The following is a 26,374-nucleotide window of genomic DNA, read 5'->3' on the forward strand; positions in this document are numbered from 1 at the left end:
TTATTTGACATCACTTCATGCCAAAAATCCAGAAGTATGGCACTGTCAACAGGGAAGTGTTAGATTTTATTACTGCATCCTAATCCTCTTAGCCTCCTAATTCCTCCCGACCATGGTCTTGAGATGCTGGATGGATGCATGATGGCTTAATCCCTCCTTAGAAGAGGTTACGCTTTGCCCTCCTGCATTACTCGCAGTGTCTCACCCATGGAGGAGCTACTGATACCCACAGATGCCGAGGAGGCACCGCCCGAGCCTGCCGTCTTCTTCTCTCCGGCAGGACCTGCTAAGACCCCACTGGAGAGAATGAAGGACTTCATGGCAAGCATATTCTCGGTCGGTGTCCGAGAGTATGTGAAGGACTACATTAGGCAAAACGGGCTGCTGACGCTCTCGGTTCTAGCCGTGATCACAGGATGCGTCCTGGGCTTCATGCTGAGGGGTCTGGGCCTCTCCACACAGGTAAGGCTTATTAAACTGGGATTTTAGAGAAATAAATGACTCTGGACATGTCAATGAAAATGCACAGAAGGACGAAATTAAGCAAACACATGCAAGTTGCAATTATTGGAAAGTTGTTAGTTATGCATTTCATGGGTGCACCTGAATGCATCTTTTTCCATTTTTTTATTATAGTTTTTGAATCAAAAGGGGACAGAAAAACATGCAACTCATACTGTGTGAAAAGAAAATGTCACAATTTTCTTTCAGTTTTTACTATTAGCTCATAATAACTTCAAAGATAAAAACTGAGAACAATATTGTTGGTTTTTGTTGTGATGAAATGAGGCGTGTTGGTTTGAATGTTAGTGCTTGAGGATATCTGTGCTCAGCGATCTAATCCCAGACAGACAGCAGTTGAGTCGAGACAAATTCAGGTTGACGTGAGAGACAGTCTCACCACGCGTGACGTCTGACCCTGCTGAACAGCAAATGGCAACAGTTGGGGAAGTAGATCAGATGAGCTTCTCTCGGAAAGCAAATTCATCCTACACAGTTACATTAGTCGCAAGCATCAGTACTATTACATATACTTTTAATATATATATATATATATATTTAATAATACTTTTAAGAACAAATATTAAATTCTGGCATGAGGAGAAGTGTGCTATATCTATATTAGGGATTTGGTATTGGTCGATAAGAGCATTATTCAGTAAAGCATTCATTCGATCCCACTTAAAAACGCGCTATTTGATCTTATGATTCACTCTTACCTCACGCCAGGTTTACTGCGGTTTTTACCTTTGACCAAAAGTTATTTGTTCGTCTCCCATCCAGTAGCCTAATTGCAAAGAAGTTGGTGCATTGTTATTTCTGATAAGAAACAAATTTTAAAGCTAAGTTCAAACAATAAATGTCGTTTTAATGCTCTTAAATGTGGAGTGACAGATCACTGTAGCCTCTTCAAGTTATAGCCTGAAATAAACATGAATGAACTTAAGAAGGTATGTTGAAAAACAATAAACTTGCAGAAATGTATTATCTCTTGTGTAATCATTCTATCAGTGTTTCCACAAAACAGGTTTTGATAAATGTCACTTAACATTGCATTTACCTTGCAAGTGTTATCCAGTGCTCACAGTTGGTTATTAGATATAAAAACACTAGAGGGGCTTATGTGAAAACTTTATGTGAAATTGAGTTGTATACATTAAGTGTGATTATTATATCTGAAAATGAATAGCAATTGAATAGAATAGTTTGGGCTCTGATATTTGTTTGTTCATTTTAACCTCTAATTATATTAATGTATCAAATTAAAAGTTTTTTGTTGTTTCTTAAGAAAACCAAACTATCTGTATTGGCATCAGAATTGTGAATAATCGGCTCAGTATTGGAAGATAAATTATTTGGTGGATGTGTGTGTGTGTGTGTCTATATATATAGACACACACACACATTAAATGCCGTAAAATTGTGAAATGTTATTGCAATATAAAATCCTTCAGAAAATCATTCTAATATGCTGATTTGCTGCTCAAGAAGCATTTCTTCTTATTATTAAAACACCACCATTACTATATAAATTTGTTCATAGAATCCTGAAAAAAGTATTGCAGTTTCCACAAAAATATACACAGAAACTGCTCCCACAAAAACTGGTTATACACCAAAAATAAAAATAAATAAATAAATTATATATATATATATATATATATATATATATTCCCACAAAAACTGTTTTCAAATTGATAAGAAACCTTGTTAATAATTGAGCAGCAATAATGAATAGGTGAGCACCAAATCATCAAGAGTAATTTTTGAAGGATCACTGAAGACTGGAGTAATGCTTGATAGAAATTCAGCTTTGCCATCACAGGAATAAATTACATTTAAAATCTATTATTATAGTTATTTTCAATTTTAATAATATGTCACAATATTACTGTATTTTTTTTTTACCGTTTTACCTTTAGTTCTTTCAGCAACATTAAAAATCTTAACCATTCCAAACTAAATATGACAAAATATAACACATGTGGTAGAACTAGATAACATTTAAGCCTGTGTTACCGTATTCTAAACATTAGCTCTTTTTTTGTTGTTGTTGAAGTTTTTACTACATGTGAAATTTTGAAATTGATAAGCTCTTCTTTTTTTTTTTGTGACCCAGGCAAAAATCTATTTCTCCTTCCCTGGTGAGCTGCTCATGCGGATACTTAAAATGTTGATTCTTCCCCTAATCACCTCCAGGTGGAGATTTGAATCATTCTCATCTTCATATTTTATACAAAATAACCCTTTATCCTGAGTGTGTGAAGATCTCAACTCTTACTGTCTGCCTATAGTTTAATGTCTGGACTGTCGTCTATGGAGTCGAAGGCCTGCTGCAGGATGGGGGTGCTGACGGTCACTTACTACCTTTGGACCACGTTCATCGCAGTAGTGGTCGGCATTGTACTCGTTCTCATCATCAAACCTGGCTATGGGGCACAATTGGAGAACAGCAGACTGGGAGGTGGACAAGTCATAACGTCTGCAGATGCCCTGCTGGATCTGGTCAGGTATGACTGTCCAAAAGAAACTGTAGTAACAACACCCTTGTAGTTCCTGAACTAATATTCATATCAGCCAAGCAGATTTTAGGAGTAGGCCTAGATATGGGCTCAGTGGTTTCTGGAATATGTACTGCTTGGAAAATAAAAGTGATGTGACGTACACAAAGTACACACATACAGCAGTGAACACACACACACACGGAGCAGTGGGCAGCCATTTATGCTGCAGCACCCAGGGAGCAGTTGGTGGTTTGGTGCCTTGCTCAAGTTTTGAGGGTGGAGAGAGCGCTGTACATTCACTCCCCCCCCACATACAATTCCTGCCGGCCTTGAACTCACAACATTTGGATTACAAGTCCGACTCTCTAACCATTAGGCCACGACTTCATGACAAAATGGGAAAGTTCACCCAAACATGACAGTTCTATTCTCAAATTCTTACCTGTATGACTTTTTTCCGTGACACAGAAAGATAAAGTTTTTAAATGCAATGACAAAGCATGGGGACCAGAGCATGTAGGCTTCAAAAATTACACAAAAAATATTTGTGCATAGTATATATGCCTTCTGAAGCCATTTGATGTCTTTGTGTGAGGAACCCAATCCAATTCACCCTAGCTTTCCTTTGCTTGTTCATGATTTGTGACTGTGAATTGTTCATTGAGTTAGATCTTTTCAATTAATCAGTTGAACCGGTTCATAAAATCAGTCTTAATGAACTTCAACAGTATGTTCTTCACAAAAGCAGCTGTATTGCTTCAGTAAGCTTTTCAGGTAGATTTCTCCTCATTTTGATAGACATGTTCATAAAATACATTAAATGAGTCTAATGGACACTGTAACTGCCATTCATAGGAAGAGTTGCCCATGTCTGGGGATTTTAGGCCATCCCATACAGTGCAATCCTATTAAAGCAGCGATTAGGGTATTTTTAGTAATCTGCACAAAGCGCCAAGAAAGAAGTGCAGGACCCTGCCACTCCCCTCTGCCCATCAACACAGCGAGTCTTGTGCAGCTATATTGATAATAGCTAACTTCAAGTGTTCAAGCAGGGTGTACATCATGTCATATAAAGTATAAATGCGGTGTAATATATATTCATAAAGACACAATTAATGAATAGGCATCATATGCTTTAAATATGGCCACTTATACTTCATTTCCATCCTCAGGAATATGATCCCCTCCAATCTCATTGAAGCCACATTTCAGCAGGTGAGTAAACAGACACCTTAAGATAACAGCTGTTAAGTGAACTTAAAACTGTAATGTGTTTGTACTACGAGCAAGAATAATACCATAGTCAGTTCACTTGGCAGCCATATTTGGAATGTTTGGTTCTGTTGCTGATTTGAAGTAGGTTATATGTTATTTAAATGTGAGTTTGGCAAGCAGTTTTGAAATTTCTGTATTGCCTCATTTAAATAAGTATTGTATTGTACGCTCAAAATAGCTACCAGGAGGCAATCCCATAAATGTTGTTTCTTATTCCGAAAAAGCACTAAAAAGCAAGATTGGTCCAGCATCCTAAGCATACATCTCAGGACACTGACCGTTTCTATGATTTTACCATCACATTGACAATTGGCTCTTTTATTTAGAAGGCGTGATTTATTTCACCATATACAGTGCATTAGTACCCGCCCACTTTATTTTTTTGTTTTTTTAGCAGCATTGGTTTTTCCCATGTAGCAATGCAAATTACATAATCAAATTGAAAAAGATGAATACACATAAAAGTATCTATCTATCTATCGATTGAACGATCAATCTATTCTATTCTATTCTATTCTATTCTATTCTATTCTATCAATCTATCTACGCAGTGGACTCAATTACGTAATTTGCGGTGCTTCATGGGAGTGGGTGGGGCTAAAGAACACTTTTGGTGGGCTTTGCTCACTGCCACTCTCTGATTGATGAAATTTTACAGCATCATGGGTAAAGTAGTTTTTCACCACAAGTTCTGCTATTAAATATGATTATTTTAAAAATACGTTAATGTGAATGGATGAAGGCATATGTAATCGATTAATAACCTCAGAGCTTACAACAGGTCTGTCCTTAAAGATTTACCAGTTGTTGTTAAAAAGACTCTAGAGTTTTTAACTTTTGGAACCCCACTGATGCAACTCTATTGCACTGCACTTTCTCCCATTCATAGTAATATTGGTAAACTCTTTTGTGTATAAATATATGCATCCTCTGACGATACCTTTGTGGACTTTCACCTGGTGGATGATAAAATCCATTGGATTTGCACCGTAGGATCAGGATATCATAGAGATTTGGGCTTTATGGACTTGGGCCAGTAAACAATTACCTAGCATCCTCATAACAATGTACTAAAACACACTGAAATTCCCTTCATAACCACCTAGAATACTAGGTAAAACCTAGTTCTATATTTTGTTGTTTCAGTACAAGACAGACATTATTCCAATCATAAAAACACCAGTGAACACAGGACGCCAAAATTATGTCTACCTGATGCCTGATGAAGACAATCCAAAGGGTCAGACGGTGCAGTTGGAACTAACGCCACCTCCAGACATCGAGCACAAGACCCGTCCAGGCAGCAGCCAACAGATGAACGTACTCGGCATTGTTATTTTCTCAGCCACAATGGGTAAAACATCTGCCTTCACCTAATGAAACATCTTCACTAAGTGAAATCACGATCAAATGTGGAACTATAATGAAAGGCTTTTCATTTAGGTCTCTTACTTGGTAAAATGGGCGAACGGGGAGCTCCTCTGGTGAACGTTTGCCAGTGCATCAATGAGTGTGTGATGAAGATTATTAATGCGGCCGTATGGTAAGAAAGCACTCATTCATACTCAGACATTTGGCAATCAAAACAATCATTCAGTTTAGGGTTTTTAAAGGAGCAGTTCCATGCAAAGACTGTTTGTTGTTGAAATTAAGATCAGTAAGTTGTTTTTACACAACACTTGGCCAGGATTGGCCATTGAGAAGCTTGAGGGCTCAAATACCATTAGCTGAGGATCTGAGTGAAAGTTTCCAGCTTGCAGCTGGCACGTGCATAACAGCCTCCAGTGTGAAGGTGTGTTAAAGCCGCACTGTCATTCAGCACATGCAGAGATTATGGATCACCTGCGCTTAAGAGATGTCACACACTTCTACATGATGCTGGCTAGTGAGGGGCTAACAACACTGTCATACACTTCACAAAATATTTAGGCCTAAATTTAAGATTTATCCCATTTGAATTGCATACAAATTTTCTATCTATTTGGATTACAGAGTTTTAACATTAACTAATCAATTAAACAGGTATGGTTTCTGCACTCAAATCATGGCGTAACTAATTGCTTCTATTTATGATCATATTTTCAATACGCATTAATTCAAATTGCTTAGATTAGAATCAGCATAAATCTGCTCATTGTGAAAACAATTTAAATTATTCTGTTAAAAAGAATGAACATGGTTAAAATATGGCTAGCTGTGGAACAAGCAATATTCAGTTGTATGAGAAATGTATTGCTGATAAATATTTATACCTGGTTATTGTGTATTTAAAATACGTTTATTAGTACTATTACAGAAATCTTAAAGGGATAGTTCACCCAAAAATGAAAATTTGATGTTTATCTGCTTACCCCCAGGGCATCCAAGATGTAGGTGACTTTGTTTCTTCAGTAGAACACAAACTAAGATTTTTAACTCAAACCGTTGCAGTCTGTCAGTCATATAATGGCAGTCAATGGGACCCACGGCTTTGCATGACAAAAAAACATACACAGACAAAACCAAATTAAACCCTGCAGCTTGTGATGATACATTGAGGTCTTAAGATATGAAACAATTGGTCTGTGCAAGAAACTGACCAGTATTCATATCATTTTTTACCTCTGATCCACCGCAATATCCAACTGTCCTGAGCGCGTTCACAACATCCGGTGCGTTACGCATCAACGTGCTCTGGCATAGTAGTATATGTTTTTTAGTTTTTTTTTTGTCTCTCAAAGCCATGGGTCCCATTGACTGCCATTATATGACTGACAGACTGCAACGGTTTGAGTTAAAAATCTTAGTTTGTGTTCTACTGAAGAAACAAAGTCACCTACATCTTGGATGCCCTGGGGGTAAGCAGATAAACATAAAATTTTCATTTTTGGGTGAACTATACCTTTAACTGTCTACGCATGACTGACTGACAGATGTATTAGTTAGGTTAACACTGTATGTTCTAAACAGATGGAGATTTTATATGCAACATAAAGCTTATATTTAGGCCTAAATATGCAGGGTACACAATTTCTATATTTGACTCCAAATCATTGACTGAAATCAAAATGGACATTATTTACTCCCTTAATACATACTTTCTTAATTTGAACAATTCATCACTGCATGTTATTCAAAGAAAAAAATGTTTTTTAATAAAAACTGTATATAACAATAATAACAACTTTTTTTCAATTCTCAGTGGACAAAAATTACCCTCCTGCATTTTTTCCCATCTAATTTTCTCTACTTAAAATGCAGCACATTAAATGTTGTAAAATGGGTTGAGTTTTCATGTTGAGTTCAATAGTTAGTCATAGTTTATCCAAAAATGTAAATTCTGTCATTTACTTACTCTTACGTCATCCCACATCTGTTTGACTTTCTACAGAACAGAAAAGATCTTTTGAAGAATCATTGAACCATACAATAAATGTCCATATAATCCAAGTGTTCTACAAAGAAAAAAAAAGAAAAAAAGAACTCGGATTTGGAATGACATGTGGGTCAGTAAATTATGACAATGTGGCAAATTAATGACAGGACAGCAATTTTTCATGTTGACTGTTGAAGATAAAGTCATCACATTTTGATAATGATATGAGTAATTCCTACCAGCTTTTCTGTATTTTTCAACAGGTATTTTCCTTTTGGGATCATCTTCCTTGTGGCAGGCAAAATCCTGGACATGAGTGATCCCTCCACACTTGGGAAGAAGCTGGGCTGGTACGGGATGACGGTTATGGCAGGCCTGTTTGTGCACGGCCTGATTTTGCTTCCATTCTTCTATTTCATTCTGACACGGAAAAACCCTTTCACATACATCAGAGGGCTTCTGCAAGCCATGGTCATTGCTCTCGCCACATCCTCCAGGTATGAAGAACTAGGAGCTTATGAAATCAGTTTTATTTTTTTTCTCAAATTGTGTGTTATTTTTTCCCAAAATTTCATTATTTAATTTTTCTGGATTCTGTTTTTTTTTTTTTTTTTTTTAGTTTAATTTTTCTATACTCTTTTTTTTTTAATCGAAAAGCATTTCTAATTAATAGACATCATGAGGCTTACACAATTTAACTGCAATTTATTAAAGGTTTAACAAAAAAACAGGCCTAAGTAAGTATGAAATGTTTTTTTTCCCTTAATTTCAGTTTTATTTTTACCAAACTCTGTTTTACATTACTTTTCTGGATTCAATTTGAATGGTTTCATTCAATTTTAATCAAAAGCATCTTCAATTAATTGATTTTATGAAAAAATATTAATGTATTTTATTTATTTATTTTCAGAAATACTTTGTATTTACATATTAAAGTACATTCTGGTAAAAAAAAAAAAAAAAAACTTTCTGGTAAATATTCCTTAAAAAAATAATGCTTTGATAATTTTATGAGTAGTAGTAATAGTACTACTATCATTACATTAAGTAATTTCTGTCACAGTTTCTTCAAGTTAACCCCAACTTTTATTTTGACAGGTTGCTGCGAAGACCTTTAAGTTTCTGTTTGTAGTGCAGGATTCCTATTTAAATAGTCTTTTTGTGACTTAATATTCACAGACATTACTCCATATCACGTTTTGATTTGATTTATCCATCTAAAATTTTGCAAATTCCGTGACATTCCGCGTTATACAATAAATTCCATTTTTATGACTGGATTCTGTGATTCGGTCTGCATTTTCAACATTGTGGAAATCATAGGGCCCTAGATGAACTCCTAAATAAATAAAATCATACATACATACATACAGGTGCATCTCAATAAATTAGTGGAAAAGTTCATTTATTTCAGTAATTCAACTCAAATTGTGAAACTCGTGTAATAAATACATTCAATGCACACAGACTGAAGTAGTTTAAGTCTTTGGTTCTTTTAATTGTGATGACTTTGGCTCACATTTAACAAAAACCCACCAATTAATTATCTCAACAAATTAGAATACTTCATAAGACCAATAACAAAACATTTTTAGTGAGTTGTTGGTCTTCTGGAAAGTATATTCATTTACTATATATGTACTCAATACTTGGTAGGGGCTCTTTTTGCTTTAATTACTGCCTCAATTCAGCGTGGCATGGAGGTGATCAGTTTGTGGCACTGCTGAGGTGGTATGGAAGCCCAGGTTTCTTTCACAGTGGCCTTCAGCTCATCTGCATTTTTTGGTCTCTTGTTTCTCATTTGCCTCTTGACAAGGTCTGGTGAGTTTGCTGGCCAGTCAAGCACACCAACACCATACTCATTTAACCAACTTTTGGTGCTTTTGGCAGTGTGGGCAGGTGCCAAATCCTGCTGGAAAATGAAATCAGCATCTTTAAAAAGCTGGTCAGCAGAAGGAAGCATGAAGTGCTTCAAAATGTCTTGGTAAACGAGTGCAGTGATTTTGGTTTTCAAAAAACACAATGGACCAACACCAGCAGATGACATTGCACCCCAAATCATCACAGACTGTGGAAACTTAACACTGGACTTCAAGCAACTCGGGCTATGAGCTTCTCCACCCTTCCTCCAGACTCTAGGACCTTGGTTTCCAAATGAAATACAAAACTTGCTCTCATCTGAAAAGAGGACTTTGGACCACTGGGCAACAGTCCAGTTCTTCTTCTCCTTAGCCCAGGTAAGACGCTTCTGACGTTGTCTGTGGTTCAGGAGTGGCTTAACAAGAGGAATACGACAACTGTAGCCAAATTCCTTGACACGTCTGTGTGTGGTGGCTCTTGATGCCTTGACCCCAGCCTCAGTCCATTCCTTGTGAAGTTCACCCAAATTCTTGAATCGATTTTGCTTGACAATCCTCATAAGGTTGCGGTTCTCTCGGTTGGTTGTGCATCTTTTTCTTCCACACTTTTTCCTTCCACTCAACTTTCTGTTAACATGCTTGGATACAGCACTCTGTGAACAGCCAGCTTCTTTGGCAATGAATGTTTGTGGCTTACCCTCCTTGTGAAGGGTGTCAATGATTGTCTTCTGGACAGCTGTCAGATCAGCAGTCTTCCCCATGATTGTGTAGCCTAGTGAACCAAACTGAGAGACCATTTTGAAGGCTCAGGAAACCTTTGCAGGTGTTTGGAGTTGATTAGCATGTCACCATATTCTAATTTGTTGAGATAGTGAATTGGTGTTTTTTTGTTAAATGTGAGCCAAAATCATCACAATTAAAAGAACCAAAGACTTAAACTACTTCAGTCTGTGTGCATTGAATTCATTTAATACACGGGTTTCACAATTTGAGTTGAATTACTGAAATAAATGAACTTTTCCACGACATTCTAATTTATTGAGATGCACCTGTACATACATACATGAAAACATAAATAAATGTATACGTAAGTGGCTTGTCCAAACTCCATTAAATTAAGTAGAAACATGCGTTGACCTCATGACCTTGTAAACGTGAGATATTCTCTCTTTTTCACAGTTCAGCGACGTTGCCCATTACAATGAAATGTTTGCTGGAGAACTGCCGAGTGGACAGACAGATTGCCCGGTTTGTGCTGCCAGTGGGAGCCACCATTAACATGGATGGAACGGCGCTGTATGAAGCAGTCGCTGCTATTTTCATTGCCCAGGTCAATGAGTACGAACTGGATTTCGGACAGTTGGTCACCATCAGGTACTTGCAGACAGGCAAAGATGTAACCAAATATAGTCAGGTTTAATGGTTGACCGAAATATTGAGACTTTTATTTTGACAGTGCTGAGAACGCTAGCACCTGTGTGCACAGAGATCCTGTTCCCCGTCTTCATTAGTTTCTGTTTAAAAGTTTTGACTTATTAATTATAACACAGAACTTCTAAACAATGTTAGTAAAGGGTATACAAAAAAGTATTATAGCATTTGCTTTTCTATTAATAGTAACATAAAGACAAATGTTATAATATTTTCTCATCTATAGGCAGCATTCAGCAGACGCACATTTCATTTAAACAAGTCTTTAAATATCTAATAAACGTTTAGTTTCACTAACCTTGCAAACTTTGTGAAATTCAGTTTTAGAGATCCTCTGAAATGTGAATTTGTAGACTGCATAAAAACGTGTGTAACGGTCTGTCTGTGTGACTGTGCAACATTACATCCTTGCATTCAAACTATGCAGCACTTTATCCAATCACTGAGTGCACTGTTGGTTACAGAATACTTCCTTTATGTTCACATTTTTATTTCAAATTTCTTTATTAGATTTTATGCATGGAATACCAACTCAACAAATTACAACATTAATTTTATACAATTATCCTTCCATGGTATTACTGATACTACCCCACTAAACATTCCCCTCCCTCAACAACCTAGAACTTCCCACAGGGAGAAAAAACAAAACACAACAAATAATAAAAAAAAACAAAAAAAAAAAACAGGTACAAAAATGTATGTTTATATATTAATGCTCAGCTTAAGTATCAAGACAGTTAGCCAGCAGATAATCTAAAAAGGGGCGCCACACTTTGTCAAAGGTCTTTAAAGAACCAGTGAGTGACAGTCTAATTTTGTCCAATTTAATACAAGTAAACACTTCTTTTAGCCATGTATCAAAGGAAGGGTTATGTTCATATTTTTAACAATTTATTTGTGAAAAATACTATAACAATTACAGAATTAAGAAGTTACCATCTAAAAAAGTCTCTTTATTTTACAGATTTTTTTTAATCTTTTTTTTTCATATTTAATAATTCTTAAATATTAGTAAATATTATGTAAAATAAATGTAATTTCAGCAAATGTTATGCATGCAATTTTAACTATCTTTAAAATACATAATCTGATATCATAATAGATACTAGATCAGCTCATCTAGCATGATCAGTTCTATCAGGAATCAATAAAAATCATAATAATCTTACTGTTCTGGTTTCCTCCAGCATAACAGCAACCGCTGCCAGCATAGGTGCGGCTGGAATCCCTCAGGCAGGCCTTGTGACTATGGTGATAGTGCTGACATCCGTCGGATTGCCAGCGGATGACATCACGCTGATTGTGGCCATTGATTGGATCTTGTAAGTTGAGATAACTGCCATTTTTATCTGCTAGAAAAGAAAAAAAAGTACAGTTGTTAATAGCTGTAATCAGCTGTAATCAAATGAATAAATAGTAAATGTTAACAAGAGTGAATACTAAAACAATGCATGAAGGAAATAGTGATAACAGAATCAAGAATAAAGTCTTCTACTCCTTCTGGTTTAAAGAGATCGCTTTCGAACCATGATCAATGTACTAGGAGACGCTCTGGCAGCTGGAATCATTGGTCACTTGTGTCAAAAAGACTTCCCACCTGACAGAGCGGTAAGCTAACATCTGCTTTCTGTTCATAGTATTTGGGGCAATGACATGGCAATCTTTTTTTCTCTTCTGTATCTATGAATTCATTTAAAAATACATTCAAAACAAAGTTCATACATATAACCTTTCTGTAGCTCAAACAGTAGAGCACTGTGCTTGTTTCTCGAAAGAATAGAATAAAAAATTAAACTTATCCAGTATTTTGACAAAATTCTTTGTGGGAAAACTATTTGAACAAAACTGCTTCACTGCTTATATATGTGACCCTGGAGCACAAAACCAGTCTTAAGTCACACATTTGTAGCAATAGCCAACAATACATTGTATGGGTCAAAATTATCAATTTTTCTTTTATGCCAAAAGTCATTAGGATATTAAGTAAAGATCATGTTCCATGAAGATATTTTGTAAATGTCCTACCATAAATTAATAAAATTTTTGATAAGTAATATACATAGCTAAGAACTTTTTTTATAGGCAATTTATTTCATCCCAGATTTTCAAATAGTTGTATCTCGGCCAAATATTGTCCGATCCTAACAAACCATACATCAATGGAAAACCTATTTATTCAGCTTTCAGATGATGTATAAACCTCAATTTCAAAAAATTTACCCTTATGACTGTGTGTGTGTATATATATATATATATATATATATATATATATATATATATATATTGGGGTTGACGGTACATGTATTCGTACCGAAGCGTCACGGTATATCTCGGTTCGGTGCATGAAGCCTTACGACGAATACAGGCAATTCACCCCCAATCCAGAAGGGGGCGCCCGCAGTAATACAACGCTGTTTGATAACCGCCAGCAGAAGAACAGCGAATGCCATGAGTTGCGCACTTGAAAACAAAGCCCCCAGACAGTCACCATGTGCTGATTCTGATGCGGTGACACAGAGGCGCGCGCGCTGATGTTTGGCTCACTGTATTTTATTTTGATAAAGTACCAACTGCACTGTCAAGTTAGCAATGCTGGAACTGATGTGATGATCAACTTTAAACACGTATTGTCTTATTAATAATCACTGTATAAAGGTCTGATTTTATTTGTGTACACTCACAATGAAAACAAAACATTTTATATATGTATAACATGTAATAATATTTAGTATTTTCACATCTCGATGGAAAAAATTGTAATTTGCACTACTGTCTGTTCAAAATAAATGAAAAGAAACTGAGCATAGAAGATTTTTCCCCCCCGTTGTACCGAAATCGTATCGAACCGTGACCCCCGAACCGAGGTGCATACCGAACCGTGACATCTGTGTACCGTGCCACCCCTAAAATATATATATATATATATATATATATATATATATATATATATATATATATATATATATATATATATATCTTACTCTTACATGTCATTGACCCATTTACAAATCTCAAAGGCTTTTTAGCATCATGTTGAAACTTTAGTTTATATTCAATGCTACATCATGACCTTCTTTTTGTCAGGCGAAAGCAAATGGAGCTGGACAGGACAGCCAGACGGCTCAAAACATGGAGAATGTGCCTTTAACTGAAGTACCGCTGCTAGCCGGGAAAGACTGTATATTCGAGGTGGTTGGGGACACAGTTTTTGAACGACCCACAGTCTACTACAATATATGTCAGGTCTGAATCACCAGACGATTGCCTTACATCCACGAACCTCATTTCTACCACTGTGCCATAAAGAAGTACTGAACGAACACTTTCTCTGGTCCTTCCGTCTCCACTTTTTAAAACTGATTAATATTGGCTGTTTTGTACAGCTGAATACATTTAGGCAGCGTTCCTTTCCCTATTCGAGGGAAATTCTTCTATTTACAAGGACAGGCCAAACATGTTATTTATTTATTTTCCCTCTGCTTTTGTTGCCTCTGTTGCTGGAGGTACAGCAGTTATTGCATGCTGGCATGCATTCAGGAATTTTATCATTCAGGTTCAGGCTGATGTTACGGTCAAAACATGATCTAGATATGCAGTGACATCATTCAACAACTTCCTAAAGGTAACAGGGAAGGAAACTGAGCAATGTTTTAAAATGCACAGTCAAAAGCCAATTATCTGGCATCACGCGCAACAACACGGGTGACTGATTTGCAAATATTTCTTTTTTTTTTTTTACATCTGCATTATTGATTTTTTGTGTAATGAACTTGCAATATATTTGTAATAAAAAAAAATACAAAATACAAAAATGTCTAATGTGCAGTGATGTTATGAGAAATGCCATGCACGTGAGGACAGATGGTTAACATCGGATTTGGTTTCGAAGAAAACAAGCAGAGCTTACGCCTGATTAGATAGAGCTGCTTGCTTCAGGTTTAAGAGCTCAGGATGATCAGCCCAAAGAACATTAATGACAAATTAGCTATTCAGAGGTTATGACCACCGAAACTAATTCAGTGGGGAGAAAACAGACGCATGACCATGTTCTAAAGCACAGCTGACCCAATTATTACAGCCTTTAGGCCTAATTACATTCAACGTGCAACATACTTTTTGTATCAAATCTTTTTAGCTTCTGATCACACTGCAAAAAGTGATGTTCATGCTTAGCATTTTTGTCTTGTTTTCCAATGCAAATGTCAAGTCTTAAATCGTGATATATTATGAAGCAAAATGTCACAAAGTTTTGTTTTCTGAGAAACTTCAACTTAATTCAAAAGAAAAACAAGTTCCCGGACCGTACCCCACTGACGAGACATTCGTTCTTGATTTAAGTATGAACTCATATTTGCAGAAAACAAGACTGCATACATCAATATGGGTAAGTTGTGGCCTAATGGTTAGAGAGTCAGACTCGTAATCCAAAGGTTGCGAGTTCGAGTCTCGGACCGGCAGGAATTGTAGGTTGGGGGGAGTGAATGTCCAGCGCTCTCAATACCACGACTGAGGTGCCCTTGAGCAAGGCACCAAACCCCCAACTGCTCCCCGGGCGCCGCAGCATAAATGGCTGCCCACTGCTCCGAGTGTGTGTTCACTGCTGTGTGTGTGCACGTTGGATGGGTTAAATGCAGAGCACAAATTCCAAGTATGTCACCATACTTGGCCGTATGTCACTTCACTCACTTTTTTTTAAAATTTGCATATCAAGTAAATATGCTAATTCAAGGATGTTTGTACTGGAAAACAAGAAAAATACTGAGGAAAATATATTTTTTTATTTAAATTTAAAAGAAATATTTCCAAAATGTAATTAATTTTAATTTTATTAACTTATGACTGTGTTCTGATTTGACCTTTTCAATGTGTGAAAGGGTGAATTAAACTTTTGAGACCCACAGAAACTCTGTATTCGCACATGCAAAAATGTTTCAGTGTTCCAGTGCAATTATAATTTAAAGATGAGTTTTGAATGTAATGTTTTAAAGCAACATCCCAGCTTTTGAACTCGAACATTTGTCACCTCCCCATTTTCACCTAAACCTACTTCATTTTAAAACCTATTTCGATGCTTTCTATTATTTTATTTTTTTCTGTGGGGAAAATGGGGCTTGTCCACATAAGCTACTGAAAAGTGCACTAGATTCCTAAAATGCAACATTTTTAATACTCCACAAGTTTGTTAATTTTGTTAAAGTCGGTCTCCTCTCTGTTCAACTAAAACATGACAGCTCCTCATAATATAAAACACGTAATATAGTGTGGAAAGTGTCAAATTTAATCAGCAAATGAAAGCAGATTAATTCTCCAACATTTACCCATTATAATATGAACACGCAAACAGTAAGCTAACTGGAGCAGTCTTTTTTTTACCGTTAACTCGAGAAACATTTAGAATAATAATGAAAGTAACAAAACATTTTTACGACAAAACAATGGCATTTATTTGAATGAAACACATGGAACATCCTGCTACAGGACCTCAGGTCACACTACCAGCAAAGACCCGAAGCATGTGTACAATTACTGAAATCAATCCTACCGACAAATGAACATGCACACAAGTGTAGTGCTGGTCTTCAAACCGGATGTGTACTAGTACTGTGTGAGAACAATTAAATACAATTCTTCACCTCTGTGTGGCTTTACATGACTTAACGTCTCAAAGAGCAGATTGAAATTTCACATTAAAATGTACAAAGCTGCATTTAGGATCGGCTAAGTACAGAGTAAAACACTACATTAAAATGCATTATTGTTAATTCAGCAAGCAAATGTGTAACTGTACACTGATCTAACCAATTCCAGACAGAGCTTGCAGCCAAGCGCCTACAACCCTGCTTTCATCAGGCTCCAATTTATCCAGAAATCTCCCAGACCTTTAACACGACACGAGGAGTGAATTCAACGCTGGTTAGAAAGATCACGTAAAACCAAATAAAAAAAAATAAAAATTGGCTTCTTTCAACCACCTTCCAAATAAAACAAGACAAGACAAAACAAAGAAATATGTGCTTAAATGCAAAATAAACTTTAATATCAAATGAAAAACTTTATATTAAAAAAAAAAAAAAAAAAAAAAAGGAAAAAAAAAAGCAAACTGTAGGGGAAAAAAAACAAACAAAAAAATAAAATAAAAAGACAATACTTGCGGTTTTATATTTTAATTTCCAAAACAGGAAAACTAAAACACTTTACACTCCAAGTTCTTTGGTCCTTCCAATGTTCTTTTACCTTACAGATGGGTGAGCTGGAGCACTGAGGAATTGGACTAGTCACTATTTACAAAGGTCTAGAAGACGTGGGGATGTGTAGTTTTTACTGACAATAAAGCTAAAAGCTTTCACATTATAATATAATGAAGAAAATGGGACTATTAAGTCCAGTGTGGTGAAGGGAAGAGGGGACAGAAGGAAAGAGCAACAATGCCATGGTATCTTTAAGGCATCGTAACAGTGTTTACAAAAAAAAAAAAAAACCTCTAATCTTCCGATATATATATATATCTGAAATTTTTAAATTGTCCAGGGTTTTACAAATGCCAGGCATCAGGGACAAAACCACTAATGCAACATTCTAATATCTGCTCAACCCCAGAGAGTAAAACACTAGCACAAACTTATTTCACCCCAACACAGATTTATGAATTATGTGTATGTGGACAGTCAACAATAACTGAAATCTTTAGAACAAACCGCAATTAACTTTCAGATTCTCTTACGACACAAAAAAAAAAGAAAAGAAAAAAAGTCCCTTTACTTATGAGACTTGCTGGTTTTAAACGACACTTGCAGGACTCTGTCTCCCATGCGGTATCCGTTCAGGCTGGCGATGGCCATTGCTGCCTCTTCATAATTTGTCATGGTAACAAACCCAAACCCTTTGCATTTGTTGGTGTTGAAGTCACGGATGACCTTGACGTTGGTGACAGCACCGAACGGACCGAACATCTGCCATAGGATGCCTTCATCGGCATCCTGACCCAAGTTGTAGATGAAGATACACCATCCAGAGGAAGAGCTGCCGGACACATTCATCCCAGAGGCACCACTCATGTGGTCAACACTCATGGGTGAAAACCTGCCAGAGCAAGAGATCAATCAGTCAAGTCACCTTCATTTCTATAACACTTTATACAACACAGACCGTGTCAAAGCAGCTTCACAGTGACAAACAGGAAAACAGCAGGATCAATTATGAAAGCAATTCATTTTAATGCATTAGTAACAAGCTTTCATGGTGGCGGTTGCCAGATTTATACGCGAATACGTTTTTTCACATTCTTGTGCAGCGCTGTTTGAATACATGCAATCCGTGCGTGTATTAGAAAACATAACATTCTGCAGTTTATTTACTAATCATTTTAGGCCATTTCGCGACTTCAATCATCATAGTAACCAGCATCAACCACCTCTTCCTCTTCTCATCGGAGACATGATGCTGCGCTAAGCATCTAACTGTCGGTGCTTCGTGCTTGGAATGATTTTTGCGTCTTTCTCTGACAGTTTTAAATACAGGTGCATCTCAAATTAGAATGTCGTGGAAAAGTTCATTTATTTCAGTAATTCAACTCACTATCTCAACAAATTAGAATACTTCATAAGACCAATAAAAAAACATTTTTAGTGAATTGCTGGCCTTCTGGAAAGTATGTTCATTTACTGTATATGTACTCAATACTTGGTAGGGGCTCCTTTTGCTTTAATTACTGCCTCAATTCGGCGTGGCATGGAGGTGATCAGTTTGTGGCGATCAGTTTGTGGCACTGCTGAGGTGGTCTTTCACAGTGGCCTTCAGCTCATCTGCATTTTTTGGTCTCTTGTTTCTCATTTTCATCTTAATACCCCACAGATTCTCTCTGGGGTTCAGGTCTGGTTAGTTTGCTGGCCAGTCAAGCACACCAACACCATGGTCATTTAACCCACTTTTGGTGCTTTTGGCAGTGTGGGCAGGTGCCAAATCCTGCTGGAAAATGAAATCAGCATCTTTAAAAAGCTGGTCAGCAGAAGGAAGCATGAAGTGCTCCAAAATGTCTTGGTAAACGAGTGCAGTGATTTTGGTTTCAAAAAACACAATGGACCAACACCAGCAGATGACACTGCACCCCAAATCATCACAGACTGTGGAAACTTAACACTGGACTTCAAGCAACTTGGGCTATGAGCTTCTCCACCCTTCCTCCAGACTCTAGGACCTTGCTTTCCAAATGAAATACAAAACTTGCTCTCATCTGAAAAGAGGACTTTGGACCACTGGGCAACAGTCCAGTTCTTCTCCTTAGCCCAGGTAAGACGCTTCTGACGTTGTCTGTGGTTCAGGAGTGGCTTAACAAGAGGAATACGACAACTGTAGCCAAATTCCTTGACACGTCTGTGTGTGGTGGCTCTTGATGCCTTGACCCCAGCCTCAGTCCATTCCTTGTGAAGTTCACCCAAATTCTTGAATCGATTTTGCTTGACAATCCTCATAAGGCTGCGGTTCTCTCAGTTGGTTGTGCATCTTTTTCTTCCATACTTTTTCCTTCCACTCAACTTTCTGTTAACATGCTTGGATACAGCACTCTGTGAACAGCCAGCTTCTTTGGCAATGAATGTTTGTGGCTTACCCTCCTTGTGAAGGGTGTCAATGATTGTCTTCTGGACAACTGTCAGATCAGCAGTCTTCCCCATGATTGTGTAGCCTAGTGAACCAAACTGAGAGACCATTTTGAAGGTTCAGGAAACCTTTGCAGGTGTTTTGAGTTGATTAGCTGATTGGCATGTCACCATATTCTAATTTAACAATTAAAAGAACCAAAGACTTAAACTACTTCAGTCTGTGCGCATTGAATTTATTTAATACACGAGTTTCACAATTTGAGTTGAATTACTGAAATAAATGAACTTTCCCACGGCATTCTAATTTATTGAGATGCACCTTTACTTTCACACTGCAGACGTGTTTGCTACATTAGTACGCGCCTCTATTTGATTGCGTCACGTCATTGTTCAGTACAATTTATTCTGTCTTTTCGGCCAAACAACGAAAGAGATTTTTTTGCTATTTTCAGCCGTACAATTTCGGTTGCCGAACATTCGGTGCATCCCTAGTTTAAATCCTCCAAGCAGAGCTTTTTTCTCTATATCTGTCCAGTGGTTCGCTTAATCTTCCCAATCTGGCATCCATGTGCAAACGATATCTCTGCGTTACAGAAAAAGTGCTGATGAGCTGAAAATATTGACATTGAAAATGAGATATTCCGCTCAAATAAGTAATACAGCCAGTCGGTTTCCATGTGTTATTCGCTGCGACTAAATCTGTGAGCAAACCATGCAAATTGACATTGTCTTGATTTGTGCTGTGCAAGAACAATAATTGACAAAATATATTACGCTTTTCTCACAAGCAGTGAAGAATCGGATGCAACAACTACAACATTCTGATAAATGGACAACATTAAAACTACAGGAAGCATAGCATATTTGGCTTTCTCACCTGAAGCGCTGCGCCTGGTGATGTACAGGTCCTCCAAACCGACGGGACTGAGTGTGGTACAGCTGAGAGATCAGCTGGGAATTCTTGGTCTGGTTTGGATTGGCAGCAAACTTCACCGTGATTGGTTCAGAGGCACCAGCTGGTTTGGATCCATTAAGATCCTTGATGGCTTCCTCCGCTTCAGACCTCTTATCGAAACGGATGAATGCAACCCCACGAGACAGACCTAACAGGTAAGAAAGCCCCTCAAAAATGAGTTGAGACCCAGAATACATTCAAGATGGAAAATTGCAGGGTGCAGGAGAGAATTATTACCCGAGGCCTGATCGACCAGTACGCGGGAGTTTATGATATGCCCGTACTGGGTAAACATGTCCTCTACATCCTTCTGTGTCATGGTCTTGGGTAAACCACTGATGTACAGGTTGGCATCTTTGATGCTGTCAGAGCTCGGCCGGGCATATGAGACCTGATGTAATGGAGAAAAATTGCATTAAAAACCACTTCAATAAGGCTTTATTAAAAAAAATAAAAAATTAAGCCATCATGTTTGCCCCCATTACTGATAAAACAATGTAGTTCCACTGTGTAGCCATAACCTCACATCTGAGTTTCACATATGAAATCAAATTAAAAACAACCCCAACAAAAATAAAACCCAAACAATAAAAATGCTACAATGATATTGTGTACTTCATATAGGTATAAAACAGTTTTATAGTCAAAAACAAAAACGGGCAACTTTCAATTTGAATTAAAACTACAATGCTCAAAAGTAAAACAAACCAACAAAAAACAATGATAGATAAAATAAAAATAAAATGTCGGACTTCAGCACAGGGCTTCTGTTCGGCACAATTTCATACTCAAGCAAATGACTACTAAAATTTACACCTCTGTTTTTACACCACAACCACGCAAGAGAAATGAAAATAGCATATTTTCATCTTAAAAGGAACTCCAAAATAAAAACGTCACTGACTTCAGTATAATTCTGTACCGAAATTAAACCATGCTTAGTCAAAGACAGCCAATCATACAGATTATGAGAGCAAAAATCTTGAGACATCAAATGTCAGAAAAAAAAAAAAAAAAAAAAAAAAAAAAAAAAAATAAAAAATAAAAAATAAAAAGGAACAATTGTTGAAACTCATGAAGTTGTTCATTCCTTACAGAAAGCAGGCAGGACTGGAACGCTGTCCTAACTGCTTTGAGTCTAGTTTACCAATATGGCATCTATAATTTAACACATGGATACAAAAACACCTCTTTGCACGTTACCTTGATAGTTTTAGACTGTAGTCTCAGGCCATTGAGTGTATTGATTGCCCTTTCTGCATCACTAGGGTTAACATAGTTAACAAATCCGTACCCTAAACTGTGGCCTAGAGAAAACAAAAGGGAAAACAAACAAAATAAAAATAACAAACGTTCGTCCACATCCTGCAGACTATTCTCTCTGCACAAAAGAAACAATGCAAGCTGTTCTTGTGAATGGCAATTGTAAAACAAAATAGTTACACGTTCATCAAAAACAAAGTTTGACATCAGGCAAGAAAACGGTTAGGATACAGAAATCTAATCCAAACATCAAAAACAGTCTTCATAAAATAGTTTCTAGGAAAAAAAAAAAAAGTTAAAAAAAAAAAATACCTTCCTTCACCTCCTTAAAAATAAAAACAAAAACATTAGTAGGCATTTAAAAAAGTTTAAGTAAATAAAATACAATGTACATTCAACATTATAACTATACATCATATTTCTAAGTATAATAAATTCCATAGATAGTGGGATGCTTTGGGCAAGAAAAAAAACAAAAAGACTTTCAAACAAAGTTAATGGCATAGATGCATGAAGATGGCACCAGACTGACATCAATAGGCCTCTCCCGGTACTCCACAATACAACTGGAAATTGATAATTGTCCTCAAAAACATAGGAAACAATAGGAAAACAAAAACAACCAAAAACACAACCCAAAGAATAAAGCACATTTGCTTATACACTTCGCACAGAACAAGACAGGATGCCCACACTATTAAAAAAAGAAAAAGATTTCTCAAAATGTCAAATGAGTTTTTGCAATCTCCACACCAAGAAAACATTTACAGAAAAACAAATGTGCTTGACTTCAAAGTCAAATCAAAACTTAGCACACTGTGGGAGGACTCCAAGTCTAATCAAAAGCTCAATGATATTGAATCGGACCAGTACCATCTTTACACCTTTTCAAATAGAGGGGGAAAAAAAAATAATAAACCAAAAGAAAATTTGTGAGCAAAATGTTTATTGGAGCATAAAACATACCACAGTGGACAGTGAAATGCTGCCACAAAACTGACCCAAGCTTCAATAAACTGGTCAAAAGAAAGCAAAGATTTGCTTTAATATAAAAAAAAAAACAAAAAAACAAAGCACTTTAAAATACTGAAAAATAAATGCATTCCCTATAAAACTTGTAACTTAAAAAAAAAAAAAAAAAAACAGTGTCGGAAAAAATCGGATTGGAAACATAGACAAGAAGAGAAAGGCTGCTTGTTTTCATAACTTCATGCAATCACAAAGAACAAAGAAAAAAAGACCATTGCTCACCGTGTTGAGACGTACCTGCCATCTTGTCTCGTATGAGTTTGGCCGACTCGACCTCGCCAATGCTGCTGAAGAGACTACGGAGCTCCTCCTGACTCATGTTCTGGGGCAGGTAGTTGATGATCAGGTTGGTTTTCGCATCACTTGGCTCATCGCCCATGTGGTCCTCGTAACCGTTCGGCATGTCGTATACTTCCTGCTAGAGAAAAGATTATACATTGTGACCAAACCAAGAAAACTTACACTGGCAGACTAAAACCTAAAAAAAAAAAAAAAAAATGCAAGTAGCATGACCAACAACATCCGACATAAGTCTACACACAAAAATAATGGCCAATTTTACCTTTACTGAGCTGCCACCCTTGTGTGAGTCTCTGTCATTACCCTGGTTCTGAACCTCACAAACCTGCAGCAACAAATCAGTTGCAACATGATATAAATATATACCTAATAACACCATGCAATATATAGCTATTTGCACTTTTGTTTAGGTGCTAACTGTAATTCCTGGCCTTTATACTTGTACTATGCAAAAAACCAATAGTTGAAACTAAATCAAATACTGAATTGTGATTTTTATTTTATACAGAAACTAAAATGTAAATTTTCTCTTGGCTTTAAACAAATAAAGTTGTGTTAATTAAATTTGGGCAATTAAACTTCCTCACCAAGAAGCCACCTTTTGATATTTTAGCTGAACATGCTTTTCTACTTTTTAGTTTTGGTCATGGTGAAGTGCATCTACAAAGCTAACGTCTGGCTGTTGTACATTCACTTTATGTGGATAAAATAAATGCTAAAACTGTCCAAATGCACCAGAGAAGCACTAATAAAATACCACTGTTTCAGTCAATAACTTCAGCCCTCCAAACCTATTCTGCCATAACCAAAAGTTTTTTTTTTTTTTTGCTGTTGCAAAAGATTTTCTTTTACTAAAATTTCTGTGCAGACCTACTTGAAACTCGTCTCTGAAAATCTTCCCAATTGTCAATCAAATAAGTGAACAACGATAGCTCAATGGGAAACATAAATACCTTAACATATTGAATTCTTATAAAGGTAACTCACCATTTCACTGAAGAAATTAATGTAAAAGTAGATTATAGATACTTACTTTTAAATACCTTATGTGTCCTCTTCTGACGGCCATGTAGACACCTTACAGCTTCCAAAATCTTAGTCTGAAAAAGAAAATAAGAAATCGTAAACAGCCTTGCAGTAGAGACACATTTTCTATTAGAGAGCTAAGACAAACATTACATCGCTACGAACCGTACATCAATCGGTTTAGACCATTTCATTTTTTTTTTACATAGTTTGCACTGGCGTAGGCACAAAATCATTTTAGTTTACCACTTACAATGGAATAAACGTTTAGTCGTCGACTTATTTCCTCTACAACCAAAAACAAACGCAAAACAATGAAGAGTAACGTTAGCTAAACGCATGTATGCTAGGCTAAGCTAGGCTAACCAAACTAAGCTAGGCTGCACGAATAGCGCGAATAGTTACAAATAACTAAATGTTAAGAACATCGCAAGAGTATCAATACCCACACGTAGAGTGGTTACATTATTACCTAAACTCATTTAGCAAATTATAATGATACTTTCAACGCTTTAGGCCGCTCTTTTGAGGCCTGTTCGCCAGTATAGAGGCTACCGGCGCGTGCTCGTGAACGTTTGAGAGCGTGCAACCCGCACATTCAAAAAAATCACATGTTATAAAAAGAATGACATAATTTTCAAGCACAAATAAATATATATACCTCCGTTTCCTTTGTCCTCGACCGTCGTTGTAGTACAGCGAGTCACAAATCGTGAAGAGAACAAAGCGGAGATCTGCACTACTACTTCGCACGCGCGATCTCAACCCAAGACGGGGGTGCGCTCGGGGTGTCTCGCGCTCAAGCGGAAGTAAAGCCACGCCTCCTCCCGTCTGGAGGAAGACATGCTGCGGAGTCACACCCCATCTAAGCGCAGCACATGACCTTTTGAAGCATTGCCATGTTTATATACAGTATATATGTATGTATGTATATATATATATATATATATATATATATATATATATACATATACATATACATATATAAACAGTATATATATGTAGTTTTGGTTTGAACATTGGGGGGTTAAAGTGTGAACTGTTTTAGTAGGGTCCCGGGTCATGCTCACTTATAAGGTTTATTTATTTGTTTGTTTGCTTATATATTTATTTTTGTGAAATGGTGTTTTGTGCTACCATCTATGTAAAGTTCATGCAATAAAGTAACATCATAGTTAACAATTACTTGTTTACATGGGATATACATGTAACGCATTTTACATTATTTATAGGCACTTATGGGCTATAGTTTGTCAGAATGTTCTAATTCAACATGCGAAGGCAATCTAACTTAACATTTTCTTATATTGATATTGTTTATTGTTTATTTCTTACTCTTTAACAGTTCATTGGGCTCTTAATAATTTAATCTATGCCATTTTTTGGAATATCTGAAGGCCACGTACCTGTACGCAACTGTAGCATTTGTTACAATAAGACTATAGCCTATTAATCATTACCAGGCCAATAATTACTTTTTTTTTTTTTTTATGAATCAATATATAGCATTTCTTATGAAGAAACAACCGCCTGCACATTTAAAAACCAATAGCTACAACATGCCACAGTTGTAATAGAAATAGGGAAAAATCTATTCTCTTAACAGATTATCTAATATAAATTCTACAACAACTTTGACTACATTTTACACAATAAATAAGCCGACAATAAAACGTGATAATTCTAGTAAAGGTGGTCATGAGTAGCCTAGTTTAAAAAGATTTTAATATTTAGTGCTGGTTCAAGACTGTTTTGTCCTCTTTACATCAGTCTTTTTAGTTTATTTGCCTTTTTTAGATAGTGTTCGACTTTCTCCATAGCAGGGGCTATTCTAAGAATTTGTTTAATGGGGTGGCACAGGGGGGGACCAAGAACCAGTCAGGGAGGCCCATGGGAAAATCACGTGCCCCAACAAAAATGTCACTGCACAAGTGCCTGGACAATGCATCTATGTTTTTATAAATAAAAACCATTGAACAGACAATAATTGTTATCAACTTCTTTTATTGCCCAAACAGACTGTATGTGTGTGTGTGTGTGTGTGTGTGTGTGTGTGTATTCCCTTTTCATTTTTTCCCCACAAAATTCTGTCTAAAAATAAACAAACCTCTAACTTAATCATCAATATAACACAAATTGTATAGTTAATAGCCATTCTCATCTGATTAAAGACAAAATCATTTAAATGTGAAGCTGTTCTTGGACATTGCAAACGAAAATAAAAAATACAAGACTACCACGCGAAAACGTTTGTTTATTCAATACAAACAGGTGTT

At 36.6% G+C, this 26,374-nt stretch overlaps 2 protein-coding genes across 12 annotated transcripts; one reads left to right on the forward strand and one right to left on the reverse strand.

Moving 5' to 3' along the window:
* Positions 1 to 318: 318 nt before the first annotated feature.
* slc1a8a (solute carrier family 1 member 8a) lies at positions 319 to 15,097 on the forward strand. 2 transcript variants are annotated; one of them, XM_058790597.1, is made up of 11 exons: positions 319 to 462; positions 2,621 to 2,700; positions 2,796 to 3,011; positions 4,178 to 4,220; positions 5,427 to 5,634; positions 5,724 to 5,823; positions 7,899 to 8,132; positions 10,674 to 10,868; positions 12,116 to 12,250; positions 12,440 to 12,540; positions 14,020 to 15,097. In XM_058790597.1, the coding sequence occupies exons 1-11, from the start codon at positions 319 to 321 to the stop codon at positions 14,175 to 14,177; spliced, it is 1,614 nt and encodes a 537-aa protein (XP_058646580.1). In that variant the 3' UTR covers positions 14,178 to 15,097. The 2 variants fall into 2 exon arrangements, with proteins under 2 accessions (XP_058646580.1, XP_058646581.1); XM_058790598.1 differs by lacking the exon at positions 14,020 to 15,097 and having other exon boundaries at positions 12,440 to 13,048.
* Positions 15,098 to 17,391: 2,294 nt separating this feature from the next.
* elavl1b (ELAV like RNA binding protein 1b) lies at positions 17,392 to 24,942 on the reverse strand. 10 transcript variants are annotated; one of them, XM_058790606.1, is made up of 8 exons: positions 24,760 to 24,942; positions 24,106 to 24,172; positions 23,335 to 23,397; positions 23,010 to 23,187; positions 21,684 to 21,787; positions 20,718 to 20,871; positions 20,403 to 20,628; positions 17,392 to 18,008 (listed from the first exon to the last, which is right to left on the reverse strand). In XM_058790606.1, the coding sequence occupies exons 2-8, from the start codon at positions 24,139 to 24,141 to the stop codon at positions 17,684 to 17,686; spliced, it is 1,086 nt and encodes a 361-aa protein (XP_058646589.1). In that variant the 5' UTR covers positions 24,142 to 24,172; positions 24,760 to 24,942; the 3' UTR covers positions 17,392 to 17,683. The 10 variants fall into 10 exon arrangements, with proteins under 10 accessions (XP_058646589.1, XP_058646586.1, XP_058646587.1 ...); XM_058790603.1 differs by having other exon boundaries at positions 22,995 to 23,187; positions 24,760 to 24,941; XM_058790604.1 differs by having other exon boundaries at positions 23,010 to 23,190; positions 24,760 to 24,941.
* Positions 24,943 to 26,374: the final 1,432 nt, after the last annotated feature.

The sequence above is a fragment of the Onychostoma macrolepis genome, chromosome 11 (genome assembly GCF_012432095.1).
Source record: "Onychostoma macrolepis isolate SWU-2019 chromosome 11, ASM1243209v1, whole genome shotgun sequence".
Taxonomy (NCBI): domain Eukaryota; kingdom Metazoa; phylum Chordata; class Actinopteri; order Cypriniformes; family Cyprinidae; genus Onychostoma; species Onychostoma macrolepis.